Genomic DNA, 13,895 nt, shown 5'->3' with positions numbered 1-13,895 from the left:
AGCCCCACTACACTGCCGTGCCTAGAGGTGGCACCGGAGTTGGCAGAACCCACCACGCTCTTTTTCCACACCCAGGGACATCGGGCCCGTCAGACAGCACTAGTGACCCCGGCTGCCCTGCAGCTTCTGCAGCTTCCTATCCCAGTCACCCTCTGGGCGCCCCAGCGGGGCCCTGGCACCACTGGATCGGGGCTTTACCTCTCCTCCCCGCGCCCCAGCTTCCTCTCGGCTCTGCCGCCCGGCAATCCCGCGCCCCTGAGGCGACGCCGGGCTCCCCCAGCTCCTCAGCGCCTGGCAATGGCGGCGGCCCCGCTCCCCCTCCCAGCTCCTCGCTCACTGGCTGCGCCGCTTCACGTGACCGAACAAAACCCTCCTCAGCTCAGCCCTTTGTGTCCGGCCCGGCCAGGGCAGCGGGGAAGCCGCCCGCTTGCCCGCGCGGGGCTCCGGGGGAGGCCGCTGAGCCCGGCCGCAGCGCCGCCTCCCCGGCTTCGCCTCTGCTCCCCACCACCTACCCTGCAAGGGCGGCCGGGGCCGAGTCCCTTTGCCGCACCAGCTCGGCGACGGCGGCGGCCATGTTCCCCGATGCGGCAGGATGGAGGGGACGCCCCCGAGCCGCTAGGGCAGCCGGTTCGCCCCCTCTCGGGTGTCTCCCCCTGCCCGCGACCGCGCGTTCCGCCCTTTCCCCGCGCGCCCCCTCCCGCAGAGAGCCACGCTCCCCTCCCCCACTGTCAGCGCCGGGAAAAAAAATCCATAACGGGAAACTCACGGGCTCGCCAGGGTGTGCGTCACACCGCGGTTACGTCCCACGCTCAGCGCCATGACGTCACCGCGCAACTCCCCCCCACAGTAACATTCGTCGCCCTCTCCCCTACTGTGGGGAAGAGGGACGCAGGCGTGTAGGTTTCCCGCACCAGCGCATCGTAGAGCCCCACCCTGAGGTGTCAGTGGAAGGCGCACAAGTGCCCCTGCTCGAAGTGGGTGGTTGAGCAACGTGGCTCTAGGGGCTGGCACTAGGGGTGTCGCACTCCCCGTGCACTTTGCCAGGAACCCAGCCAGTGCTCACGCACAGGGCGCGTTACTGTAGCAGCCAAAGGCTCCAGCTGAGATCAGGGCCCCTAGGCACTGTACACGCACCTCATAAGAGACAGTCCCTCCTCTGGAGGGCCCAGTCCTACTGACTCTGAGGGGCGGAGCCCTGTGTCGGTGTAGATCCTCCCTGAAGTCGAAATGCAGAACCAGTTGCAGGACTGGGAACTAAAGGGGTGGGGGGGATTAGCAGTAGGAGCTAGGCTTTACTGGTAGGGAACCAAGGCACATTGCTCAAGAGTTTGTAGATTGTCCTGCATGTCAAACTGACTCTGGAAATCTCACCTGTCACACAGCCAGGTCAGCCAATGGCCCACAAGGCAGAGTGAGATCTTGCCCTGGGGAAAGTGCCCTCAACTGGGAGAGCTGCAAAGAATCCTGTGGCACCTTATAGACTAACAGACGTTTTGGAGCATGAGGTTTCGTGGGTGAATACCCACTTCGTCAGATGCATGCATCTGACGAAGTGGGTATTCACCCACGAAACCTCATGCTCCAAAACGTCTGTTAGTCTATAAGCTGTCACAGGATTCTTTGCTGCTTTTACAGATCCAGACTAACACGGCTACCCCTCTGATACTCAACTGGGAGGTAGGAGAATGAGTTGTGGTTTCTCCTATAACGGCTGCTGTTTATATTTCTCTGCACATTGGAACAGCTGTTGTGGAGTAAGACCTCATACCTTACCCTAAAAGGCAGCTCTGTGTCATTCCAGACTGAAGTGAGCTGAGTGGTTGCACCAGGGCCCAGCTAGGAACAGAATCTGAGATTCTAACAGGGCAGCCCCAAGTCTTACCACTGAGTTACGTGGCCTTTCAGCTCTACGAAGTTGGCTCCCCTGTCTGTAACCACTCAGCCTCTCTCTGCTCCCAGAGCCAGGAATAGAACCCAGGCATCCTGATCGGGACTCTGGAACTTGGGGCGTGGACTGCAGTAGCACCCCCGGCTTAGAACACGTGGCTTCCAACACATGCAGGTTTTCGATAGCTGTCAGCACCCCCACTAGAAAAATAGTTGCAATCCTCTGCCAGAACCCTCCGCCACAGCTCCCTTTAGTGACTGGTCTACATAGAGGATCAATTACTCCTTTTGCTCAAGTAGTACTGTAGACATCTGTGCTGAACGTCCAGGTTCAAGGCTAGCCAATGCCCCACGTGGGGTGACAGAAATTTGTTTCCTTTTTTAAAAAAAAACAAACCAAGGTGTTCTTAATTCACCCAAGGAAGAAGCATCCTTAGCAACAGAGTTTATAGTTTAAAAACACTGTAATCCATCATCGATAGTGTGACAAACAGCAAACCTCACCGGCATGCATCACATGTTCAGTCGCTTGCATCGTGCACTGGCAACAGTCGAAGGTTGAAGAAGCACCTGCAGGGCTGAATTAATCTTTTGTAAGCCCTGTGGCCCCTTCCCTGCTCTGCTCCAAGGCCCCATCCCGGCTGGGCCTCTTCCCAGTGAGGCCCACCCACTGCTCGCACAGGTAGGAGCAGTCGGAGAGGAGCATCCACTGCCAAAACCAAAAATCAGTGCCTTTGGTGCTGCGACAGCAGCCGCCTCTGGCTTGCAGTGGATTCCATTAGATACAGGGTTTACAGTTTGCTTCAATGACTTTCAGAACCTCCCCCCCAAAAAAAAATTTGTTCCAACACCCCTGCACATTCCCCCTGCCCTATTAAATAAAGCTGCCCCAGCCCTACAAACAGCAAGAGAGAGGCATGGGCCAGGTCTGGAGAGTTGCAGCTCATAGGATAGGACTTGAGGCAGAGTTCACCCTAGTCATAGTTTGACTTCTATATTTGGGGGAAGGGGAGGAACTCCAGCCAGACTAAGGGGTCTGTGGGTCTGTGTGTAAATTCCACACTGCCCCAGGCTTGCGGTGGGGGAGGGGGCAACCCCACAATAGGTTTACCAACTTTGGTTGGACAAATTCCTGGAGGTTTCATCACATGATATTATCTTTAATTAAAGATTAATCTTTAATTCCTGGAGGGTGGGCAACCCTACCCCACAGGCTGGAGAGCCCTTTCAAGAGTACTTCCTATACAGGGCTAGCATTCCTTGGGAACCAGAGTTACCTGCACTCTATCATCCCATGGCATCCTCTCACTTATACAGGTGAAAACTAGTTACATCAGCCATATAGGTTGAGACAGCAAGGTTGGAATGAGAGTTACCCACATGGCTGAGGCCCTCTGCAGTTTGTATCCTGCTTGAGTGATTTTTTGTGTCCTTCATTTTGGCTCTTTCAAGGGTGATCATATGACCCGTTTTGGCCAGGATAGAATCATAGAATATCGTGTTGGAAGGGACCTCAGGAAGTCATCCAGTCCAACTGCCTGCTCAAAGCAGGACCAATCCCCAACTAAATCATCCCAGCCAGGGCTTTGTCAAGATGGGCCTTAAAAACATCTAAAGAAGGAGATTCCACCAGCTCCCTCGGTAACCCATTCCAGTGCTTCACCATCCTCCTAGTGAAAAAGTTTTTCCTAAACCTCCCGCACTGCAACTTGAGACCATTTACTCCTTGTTCTGTCATTTGGTACCACTGACAATAATCTAGATCAGGGGTCAGCAACCTTTCAGAAGTGGTGTGCCAAGTCTTCATTTATTCACTCTAATTTAAGGTTTTGCATGCCAATAATACATTTTAACCTTTTTAGAAGGTCTCTTTCTATAAGTCTATAATATACAACTAAACTGTGGTTGTATGTAAAGTAAATAAGGTTTCAGAATGTTTAAGAAGCTTCATTTAAAATTAAATTAAAATGCAGAGCGCCCTGGACTGGTGGCCAGGACCCGGGCAGTGTGAGTGTCACTGAAAATCAGCTCGCGTGCCGCCTTCGGCACCCGTGCCATAGGTTGCCTACCTCTGATCTAGATTCATCCTCTTTGGAACCCCCTTTTAGGTAGCTGAAAGCAGCTATCAAATCCCCCCTCATTCTTCTCTTCTGCAGACTAAATAATCACAGTTCCCTCAGCCTCTCCTCATAAGTCATGTGCTCTAGCCCCCTAATCATTTTTGTTGCCCTCCAGTGGACTCTTTCCAATTTTTCCACATCCTTCCTGTAGTGTGGGGCCTAAAACTGGACACAGTACTCAGATGAGGCCTCATCAATACCGAATAGAGGGGAATGATCATGTCCCTCGGTCTGCTGGTAATGCTGCTACTTAGACAGCCCAAAATGCCATTAGCCTTCTTGGCAACAAGGGCACATTGTTGACTCATATCCACCTTCTCGTCCATTGTAACCCCTAAGTCCTTTTCTGCAGAACTGCTGCTTAGCCACTCGGTCCCTAGTCTGTAGCAATGCATGGAATTCTTTCGTCCTAAGTGCAGGACTCTGCACTTGTCCTTGTTGAACCTCATCAGATTTCTTTTGGCCCAATCCTCTAATTTGTCTAGGTCCCTCTGTATCCTATTCCTACCGTCCAGCGTATCTACCACTCCTCCTAGTTTACTGTCATCTGTAAACTTGCTGAGGGTGCAATCCACGCCATCCTCCAGATCATTAATGAAGATATTGGACAAAACCGGCCCCACAACCGACCCTTGGGGCATTCCGCTTGATACCAGCTGCCAACTAGACATGGAGCCATTGATCACTACGCATTGAGCCCGATGATCTAGCCAGCTTTCTATCCACCTTATAGTCCATACATCCAGCCCATACTATTTTAACTTACTAGCAAGAATACTGTGGGAAACTGTATCAAAAGCTTTGTTAAAGTCAAGGAATAACCCGTCCACTGCTTTCCCCTCATCCACAGAGCCAATTATCTCATTATGGAAGGCAATTAGATTAGTCAGGCATGACTTGCCCTTGGTGAATCCATGCTGACTGTTCCTGATCACTTTCCTCTCCTCAAAGTGCTTCAAAATTGATTCCTTGAGGACCTGCTCCATGATTTTTTCAGGGACTAAGGTGAGGCTGACTGGCCTGTAGTTCCCCCAATCCTCCTCCTTCCCTTTTTAAAAGATGGGCACTACATTAGTCTTTTTCCAGTCTTCCAGGACCTCCCCCAATCGCCATGAGTTTTCAAAGATAATGGCCAATGGCTGTGCAATCACATCAGCCAACTCCTTTAGCACCCTTGGATGCAGAGCATCAGGCCCCATGGGCTTGTGCTCGTCCAGCTTTTCTAAATAGTCCTGAACCACTTCTTTCTCCACAGAGAGTTGGTCACCTCCTCCCCATACTGTGCTGCCCAGTGCAGTAGTCTGGGAGCTGACCTTGTTCATGGAGACAGAAGCAAAAAATAGCATTGAGTACATTAGCTTTTTCCACATCTTCTCTAACTAAGTTGCCTCCCTTATTCAGTAAGTGGCCCACACTCTCCCTGACCTTCTTCTTGTTGCTAACATACCTATAGAAACCCTTCTTGTTATTCTTGCTAGCTGCGACTCCAATTGTGCTTTGGCCTTCCTGATTTCACTCCTGCATGCCTGAGCAATATTTTTTACTCCTCCCTGGTCATTTGTCCAAGCTTCTACTTCTTGTAAGCTTCGTTTTTGTGTTTAAGATCAGCAAGGATTTCACTTCATCAGCTGGCAATAGCAAACGGGACAAATGCCCACTTTTGTCAAAAAAGTGGGGTGCGGAGGAACGTGTAGGGGGCAAGCAGAGATGCCAGCCCCATGCAGGGGGGAGAGTTCCAGTACACAAGGGGCCGCCAGGGTCTGAGCAACCAGTGACAGGCTCATGCGGGGGACAGGTCTGGCAAGTGGCTGAGGCCAACGCCTTGGAGGGGATGGGGGCAGGGGAGGAAGAGGGCACTCGGGCCAGCCCTGCACTGTGTCCCATTTTCCCTTTGGGAAGTACGGTCACCCTAGCTTTTTGTCAGAGCTGCCAAGTTTTGTACAGCTCCATGGGCAGTGGCACTGGAACAATTTGTATCGTGTGGTTGCTGAAAGCCATTGAGTAAAACTGTAAACTCTGTATATGATGATAACCACTTTAAGCCAGGGGGTGTTGCTGCACCCCCAGCACCTCTAATTCCAGCACGCCTGTCCATGGATGACAATTTAGGCAAATTATTGAATGAGCTAAATTGCATATAACTTGTAAGTAAACTCCAGCTTCAGCAAATACTGTGTTTACTTATTGCTTGTGTAGCCCCAGTGAATTAAGCTCTGTGTTCATTTACAGGGTGGAAGCGGGTAAGCATAGTTCTGCCAGCCTGCCTCAGCCCAGCTCTGTGCAGAACTTCCTCTAAAGGGAGGACAGACAGTTCTGTCTGTAGCCCACCAAGCTCCTAATTTGTGAAATAGGCACTGGAACTGAGATTCAAACTCATTTCATATGTGGGCAACTGAACTTTTAATCTCTACTAAGTTAGGCTGAATTCAAAGTGGAGGCCTGCAGTCACCTGAGGCACCCAGCCCCCTGCTAAGTTCTGGCAGTTTTGGGTACTTACATAAAACAGCTCTTCCACTAGCTGCACACACAAGTAACAAACATATTGCACACACTACCCTCCATCTTCAAATAATTCTTATAATGTGTGCTCCAGTCTGTTCTTAGAGGGACAGCTCCAACTAACCAAAATACAGCCACTAAAAATACAACACAAATATTAACACAACAGCCACATTCATCTCTAAATATATTATTTTGCAATATAAAATCATTTCAACAACTATTTGAAGATCATCACATTTGCTCACACATATTACCTCCAGGATCAGTTGGCAGGTCTGATCCCATAACTTTCAGCTGTATAACAGAAACCTCTATAGCTCTAGATACAGAAGCAACACCTGGGTAAAAGATAGTTATACTTCAGGAAATCAGCCTATTGAGGGAAAACACAACACACTTTATAGCTGCTACACAGTTATTTGTGAATTAGCACTAGAATGTTTGGTATTAATATTTCTGGGCTCTCAGTGTTGCCAACTCTCACAATTTTATCACAAGTATCATGGTATTTGGTGTTTTTCTTAAAGCCTCAGCTCATGGTCACCAGTTACTACACGAGAGTCTCATCTTTTTAAATAAGTTACTAGCCTTCATGTTTGTAAAAGAAAAGCCTTGAAAATGTAGTCTAAGTACTGTATACCTTACAGAAAAAAAGGAAGCAAATAAAAAGAATGCAGAATCTTGTTGGATTGTTGATTTGGTAAATCTCATGATTTTAGATCTCTTAATTTTAACATGATTTTTAAATGTTTCAGTTTGGCAATACTGTACTCCTGGCTGTGAGAGGAGAGTAGGGATTAAGTCAATTGAAATGCCGATTTTTAAGTAATGTGCAGAGACTGAACTTGGAATATCAAAGTATAAGCCACAACAACTTAAGCTAAAGGACCAAGCTAAAAGACAATAGCAGACCCAGAAAGCTCTCTCTGTGGCCTACCCGCTAGAGAGGAACAAAGATCCACTGTGTTAGTATGAGTTAGACAAGCATATATTTGGAACTAGTTCATCAAAAGGTAATCTAGTAAATGATTGAGATGTGGACCTGTCATATTAGAAATCTGGGTTCCCATGCCTAGAGGTGCTTACAGTGACAGTCCTATATCTCAGCAGAATGAGAAAATGATAATTGTCTTCATGAAGGTTGGGGGGGGTGAGGCCTTGTTTAAGAAGGGTTAATAAATACACAGAAATATTAAGAACTGTTAAAAGAGCTAGGAGCAGGAGTTCATGCACTCTTGGCATGTAGTTCAATGCACCTTTCTGTAGGCTACAGGGTGTTGTCTGAGTGAGTTTCTCATTAAAAATACCTGAGATATGTGACACTTGGCAGGGTCTGGTAGTTGTTGCAGATTTCATCCAACATTTTGGCCTTCACTGGTGGAGAGCTATGGGCAGGTTTGGAGATTGCTGACCCCACAAACAATGAGGGAGACATTTAGCACTGTGGCTGGAGAGTTCCTCTCTTACCCTCAGGTTGACAGTGTTTTCTAAAACAAAACAGTCCGTGAGGAAACTGTTTTTCCAAACAGATTCAATGAGCAGTTTAGGGTGACCCTTCCCACACATGCAACATCCAGCTACTCTCTTCTTTGGCATCAAGTTCTATCCCAAAAGGCTCCACCACACAGTTATACCAGATAATAAAAGTGTGTTTGGAAGTAAAGGATCATAAAGCATGACTCCTGGAAAGAAGTTTTAAGCCATGCAGAATGATTTTCCAAAATCCTAAAACAGGTGCAGAGAAAGGCTATTAAGATGAGCTGAGGAATGGAAAACCTACCTTTTCAGAGGAGACTCAAAGAGTTTGGCTCATTTAGCCTAACCAAAAGAAGGCTGAGGGGAGATATGATTGCTCTCAATGAATACATCAGAGGGATTAATACACCTCTACCTCGATATAACGCTGTCCTTGGGAGCCAAAAAATCTTACTGCATTATAGGTGAAACTGCGTTATATTGAACTTGATTTGATCCACCAGAGTGTGCAGCCCTCCCCCCCCCGGCGCACTGCTTTACCGCGTTATATCCAAATTTGTGTTATATCAGGTGGCATTATATTGAGGTAGCGGTGTACCAGAGAGAGAGAAGAGTTATTTAATTAAGTGCCAATGGGGGCACAAGAACAAATAGATATAAACTAGCCAGCAATAAATTTAAGCTTGAAATGAGATGAAGGTTTCTGTCAGAGGAGCGAAGTTCTGTAACAGCCTTCCAAGACAAGGGGCAGGGGAACCTAACTTGCTTCAAGACTGAGCTTGATAACTTTATGGAAGGGGTGGTATGATGAGACTGCCTACAACAGAATGTAAGTTATCTGTGACTGCTAGCAGCAAATATCACCAATGACTGGAGATGAGACACTAGATGAGGAGGGTTCCCAGATACTATAGAGAATTTTTTCCCAAGTGTCTGGCTGGTGGGTCTTTCCCACGGGGTCTAACTGATTGCCATATTTGGAGTCAGGAAGGAATTTCTTCCCGGATCAGATTGGCAGAGACCGTGGGTTTTTTTCACCTTCCTCTGCAGTATGAGGTACAGGTCACTTGCAGGTTTAAATTAGTGTAAATGGTGGATTCTCAGTAACTTGAAGTTTTTAAACCATGATTTGAGGACTTCAGTAACTTAGCCAGAGGTTAACAGTCTATTACAGGAGTGTGGGGGTGAGGTTCGGTGGCCTGTAATGTGCAGGCTGGTCAGAGTAGCTGATCATGATGGTCCCTTCTAACTTTAAAGTCTATGAGTCTAAAACATATTAAACTCATTCATAGTGGCAGATTAACAAACTAATTTTAAATTTTAATGCATTCATTTTTGTAGATGAAGCCACTGAGGGAAACTTGGAACAGGTCTAAGCTGAAGTATTTTGAATGAAAAAAGATTGCAACTGTATCTCTCTCTCACACACACACACACACACACACACACACACACACACACACACACACACGAGAAACTTTATAATGATTTTTTTTACATTTATATAGCACCTTTCATTCCCATAGGATCTGAAACACTTCATTAACTATAAGCAAACAGCTTCCCTCCTGTAATGCAGCTGTTCACTGCATCATTCTTTGAAAATCTAGTTTGTAGTTAATACATTTCTTTCAATAACAAAATACTCCGCTGCTTCTGTATACATGCACACAGAGAAAAAGACAGATTAAAACTATAGTTTGTCAGATAGACAACAATTTAAGTGGATGTGACTTTCAAAATAGCAATGCATTCTTATAAAATGGACAACTTGTACAAATCTCCTTTACTTCCCCTCCCCATTCATTCCTTAGAGCTTGTCCTTATCACAAACTTGGTACATTAACTAACCTCTCCTGCCACATAATTTTCAAAACTGATCCTACCCCCATTTTGGATTAATACTTTGATGGTGAAAGCATAAAAATGTATGCAGTGTCGCTGTAGCCATCATGCTCCCAGGATAGCAAAGACACAAGGGGGGAGAGGTGAGGTAAGATCTTTTATTGGGCCAACTTCTGTTGGTGAGAGAGACAAGCTTTTGAGCTCTGTGTAAGCTTGAAAACTTCTCTCACCAGCAGCAGTTGGCCCAATAAAAGATATTGCCTCATCCACCTTGTCCCTCTAAAGCATAAGAGGACATTTATGTAAGGCAGCTAAGAGGCGCTGCAACTATAGTGTGAAAGATTCCGGTGTCATTGGTTGGAGTTTGCCATAGAAATTTTCTTTGCAAATTTCAATGCAAGAGGGTCAGATGCATTTCTGTGTTCTTATCTGTTCCTATGTAGATAAATTACTAATTTTACCAGTTCCAATCCATTCAACAACTTCATGCAATGGCCATTCCCCCACCACCGCCACCTCCCCAACAGCAAATAAGAGGTTTCTACAGACAGACATTATTTAAGAACTTTAATTTTAGTTAACTGGGAGATTTCTATTTCACTTAAGAAACTTAAAATTTAAAGGAAAAAAAAGTGTCCTTTTCTGAGAATTTTTTTGAGCCACAGGTCTCTCTGTTGTTGCCCTGCCTCCCTGATAAATACCTTTTTAAAAAGAGTGTCAAACATTTCAAGCAAAGACAATGCTATTGTCTTTTTTTATGAAGCAAACAAAAAGTTCTATTTTAACTTCCGTTTAGTCCCCATTTTCACAATTGGTCACTTATATTTAGATGTCCGTGATAGGCATCTTTTGTCTTTGTCAATTACACTTTTGCACTTCAGAGATGTAATGGTGCAGATATAAGGTACAGTAGAAAATTACAGAGATCAGATCAAATTCAAACCTACTTCCAATACTTGGAATCCCAAGGATTCACAAGTTAGTTGTAAAATAAAGTGCTTCTCAGTAGCAGGATTTCTAAATATTATTTGCTTGCCATTGCAAGTTACCTTTAAAATGGATGGTTTGACAAAGTATGCTGAAAAATAAAAGATTCCTAATATTAAACAATAAAGATAATTGCCATTTTAATTTGCTGCTTCTAGGATTTTGTCCTTGAGTGCTAGGACAGTCTGACAATATTTCCTCCACATTGAATCCTTTCCCACTGTGACACTAAACTAGTACATTTACAGAACACTATTTTGTAGTAAACATTAAATGTGCAACTGGAGCTCCTATAATTCTGTGATGTTTTTGACCTCTTCAGTGGGGACTATCATTATCCGCCACTGAATGCAGAGGAATGGCTTCTGGACTTCCGGGATGATCACTTTCTTCTAGCCCACATTTTTCTGCTTCACACACCACAGTGGTATCTTACTATTTTAAGTCAGTGAAGTAGTATATTTATTTTACCACAACATTTATTATTTTCTTCACAACTATTAGTTTCTAAGGCTAGGAAGAACTTTAGACACTTGCTGATCCTCAACAGGTTAAGCCACCATCTCTTTATCTCTTTACCTCCTTCTGAAAGGTCAGCCATACCTTGAGCTACAGGCAGACATTTAGGAAAATTAATCCTAAATAATTAAAGGTGTGGATTAGTTAAACTTCATTAAACCCCTGTGTAGACACTCATTCAGAATTAAAGTGGCCTTAATTCAGTTTAGCTTAATTTGCTTTCCTGAGTATCCCCAACTAGACAAGCCCTGAGAAACTTAAGCTCAAGCACGGGGAAAGGATGGCTGATCTTTCAGAAGGAGCAAGAAGGTTAAGATATAGAGAAGATTGGTGACTCAACAACTTGCTGACCCTCAACAGCAAGCTATTATACTTATCTCTTTTCCTATAAGAGTTCAAGGAGCATAGGAAAAAAGAGATGCTATACTTAATTGACTTTCTTTAAAACAGTATGTTGCCTTGGATAAATGCCATACTTGCATCACACAGGAAGTATTAATGGGAAAATATGCTATGAACAACAAAACTAGTCTGTTGATCAATGATAATTTAGTGGAAAAGGAGAAAAGCGGTGGTGTAAAGTGAAAAGAAAAAGGACGACAGTAGATGAGAGAAAGGAAACAAATATTTCTGTTCCAGATACAAATGACTGAAAACAAAGCACTGAAAAGAAAGACAACTTTGGGTCCGATCCTCAGCAGGTATAAATTCTTGTAGCTCCAGTGAAATCAAGTTGAAGAACTGATGCATTGTCTATTACTGCACTCAAACATGAAGAGTGGCTACCATAGGAAAGAAGTTGGTGCTCACCAGAACAACTGAGTGGTTATGTTTCTGGACACTTCTGGTTGACCTTCACTAGTTAGTTGCTGTAAGAAAGAAGTTGCACTTCCTTGATTCAGGGCTGCCCAGCTAGGGTTGCACAGCAGCAGCCCTAGTTAAGGGCTGTAGAGAGCCAGGCATAAAGAAGCTCAACTCTGCCACACACCCCTGGCACAGTAGCCCTAACATCCCCCTCCTTTCTTTATGCCTGGGGTGGTGACAGCTGGTGTGGGAAGCGAAGAGTCACGTCTGTCAGTTATATACACAAGTAAAGATTTTCCTGAAAAGGGAGAAATCTCAACTGGCCTTTTCAAAGTAGCTGTAGCAGACCAGAGAGTTGGCCTGAGGTCTTCTTAATGACATTTCCTTCATAGACTTATCTTCAAAGGGATTTACCATGTGCTTTACCATCATCTTTCAAAATGCACAGAACCTCTTAGATGGCATCTTTACTTCCAGTTTATTAGTTTCCATGTAGTACATAAGCAAGAAAGAATTCAAACTTCCCTCTTCTCGCCATAAGCGCCTGCTGTTCTGCCCTCTCGTTCATATACTTGTATTTTGGGGTCACTGTTATTAAATCAGCTGGACATGTGTCCTATTATTCTGATCTTTATTCTTTGCAGCATGCAAACTACAATTATATCTAAATACCAAGCAATGAAAAAAATATTTTATTAGTATTAATAGTAAAGTACTGAGGTGCTTGTTTTGTCTTCAGGTAAGATCACAGCAACAGAAAATCTGTTTGATATGCCACTATCTTCTGTTTTGTTTCTTAATTGTAAGGAGTTTGTTTTTGATCAAGACAATTAATTATGAATATAGCTGAATTTTTTAACAGAGATAAAGCTTAGAAAAGCTACAAAAGCTTTTAAAATGTACAGTATTGTGTATATATCTACAATGTATGAAAAGCGACACCTTTATAATGGAAACTTGAAAAGAAAAAAAAAAGTTACCTAAAAGAAAAATCATAATTTAAAAAAGATTTGAGTATAGCATATATCATATGCATGTGCAATAATCAGCATAAAATATAGTGGGTTAATATACATAATTTCAATGTATTGGTCATTATAAAAATCTATGAAGAGAAACAGGTCCAAGACATTGGGAATGTAATGTCTCCTTTTGTGGAATGAAAGCACTGACAGAGTAGAGATCCTTAAAAACACCAAAAAAGAGATTGAGAAATCAAAACACATAGTTATTAAATGGAAATGGTATTACCTGAGGATTTTCTTTCTGGGACTAACCTCCCTTCTAGCCCACACTATTTGGTTTGTTCCTTTCTGAGCAACTACAGGAATCCTGGGCTTGACCATACCCTTACACCCACCTGCTAGAAGAGTCTCTCCAGTGCTGTAACCAATGCTGAATTAAAACATTTCTTTTATTAGTAGAGCAATCTGAAGTTCTATCTGTTTGGAAGGTAGCAAGCAGCAGCAAGAGCAAGAAGGAGCAATAGAGATGGAGAAATAAAACAGGTACAAGAGAAGAAATGTTTCCCTTTCTGTAGGGATTGTAAGCAATAGATAATTTTAAGGGACACATGCTTGGAGCATGTTCATGCTGAAGGAATTTTCAGCAAAGGACTGCAGGTCGAGTCTATGATATTTGATAAAGATATGGATGAAATACCAAGTAGAAGCCACATAGGAGTTCTGCCATGGTTCTGATCAGGGAACACAATCCTTTAGAAAATTCCCACAGGAGTAGAGAAAGTTGGAAAGC

At 44.6% G+C, this 13,895-nt stretch overlaps 2 protein-coding genes across 21 annotated transcripts in view; both read right to left on the bottom strand.

The window, feature by feature from the left end:
* Positions 1 to 819, bottom strand: part of ZNF644 (zinc finger protein 644) — an 80,705-nt gene extending 79,886 nt beyond the window's left edge. For 4 of the 13 annotated variants that reach the window (XM_050962098.1, XM_050962109.1, XM_050962103.1 and 1 more), the window contains exon 1: positions 199 to 481. Coding sequence is in view for 1 of the 13 variants with exons in the window: in XM_050962111.1 (XP_050818068.1) it covers positions 513 to 574 (62 nt within the window). In the remaining 12 variants the exon portion in view is untranslated. Of the gene's footprint in view, positions 1 to 198; positions 484 to 512; positions 694 to 766 lie in introns of those variants that run through there. The other 9 variants (XR_007775453.1, XM_050962102.1, XM_050962105.1 and 6 more) reach the window with 9 other exon arrangements.
* Positions 820 to 1,609: 790 nt separating this feature from the next.
* Positions 1,610 to 13,895, bottom strand: part of TGFBR3 (transforming growth factor beta receptor 3) — a 518,676-nt gene continuing 506,390 nt past the window's right edge. For all 8 annotated transcript variants that reach the window (XM_050962136.1, XM_050962133.1, XM_050962135.1 and 5 more), the window contains one exon: positions 1,610 to 1,659. The gene's annotated coding sequence lies outside the window, so the exon portion shown is untranslated. The remainder of the gene's footprint in view (positions 1,660 to 13,895) is intronic.

Source organism: Gopherus flavomarginatus, chromosome 7 (assembly GCF_025201925.1).
Source record: "Gopherus flavomarginatus isolate rGopFla2 chromosome 7, rGopFla2.mat.asm, whole genome shotgun sequence".
In the NCBI taxonomy this organism is placed as follows: Eukaryota; Metazoa; Chordata; order Testudines; family Testudinidae; genus Gopherus; species Gopherus flavomarginatus.
The sequence above is the reverse complement of the archived record's forward strand: the minus strand, read 5'-3'. Positions and strand labels throughout refer to the sequence as shown.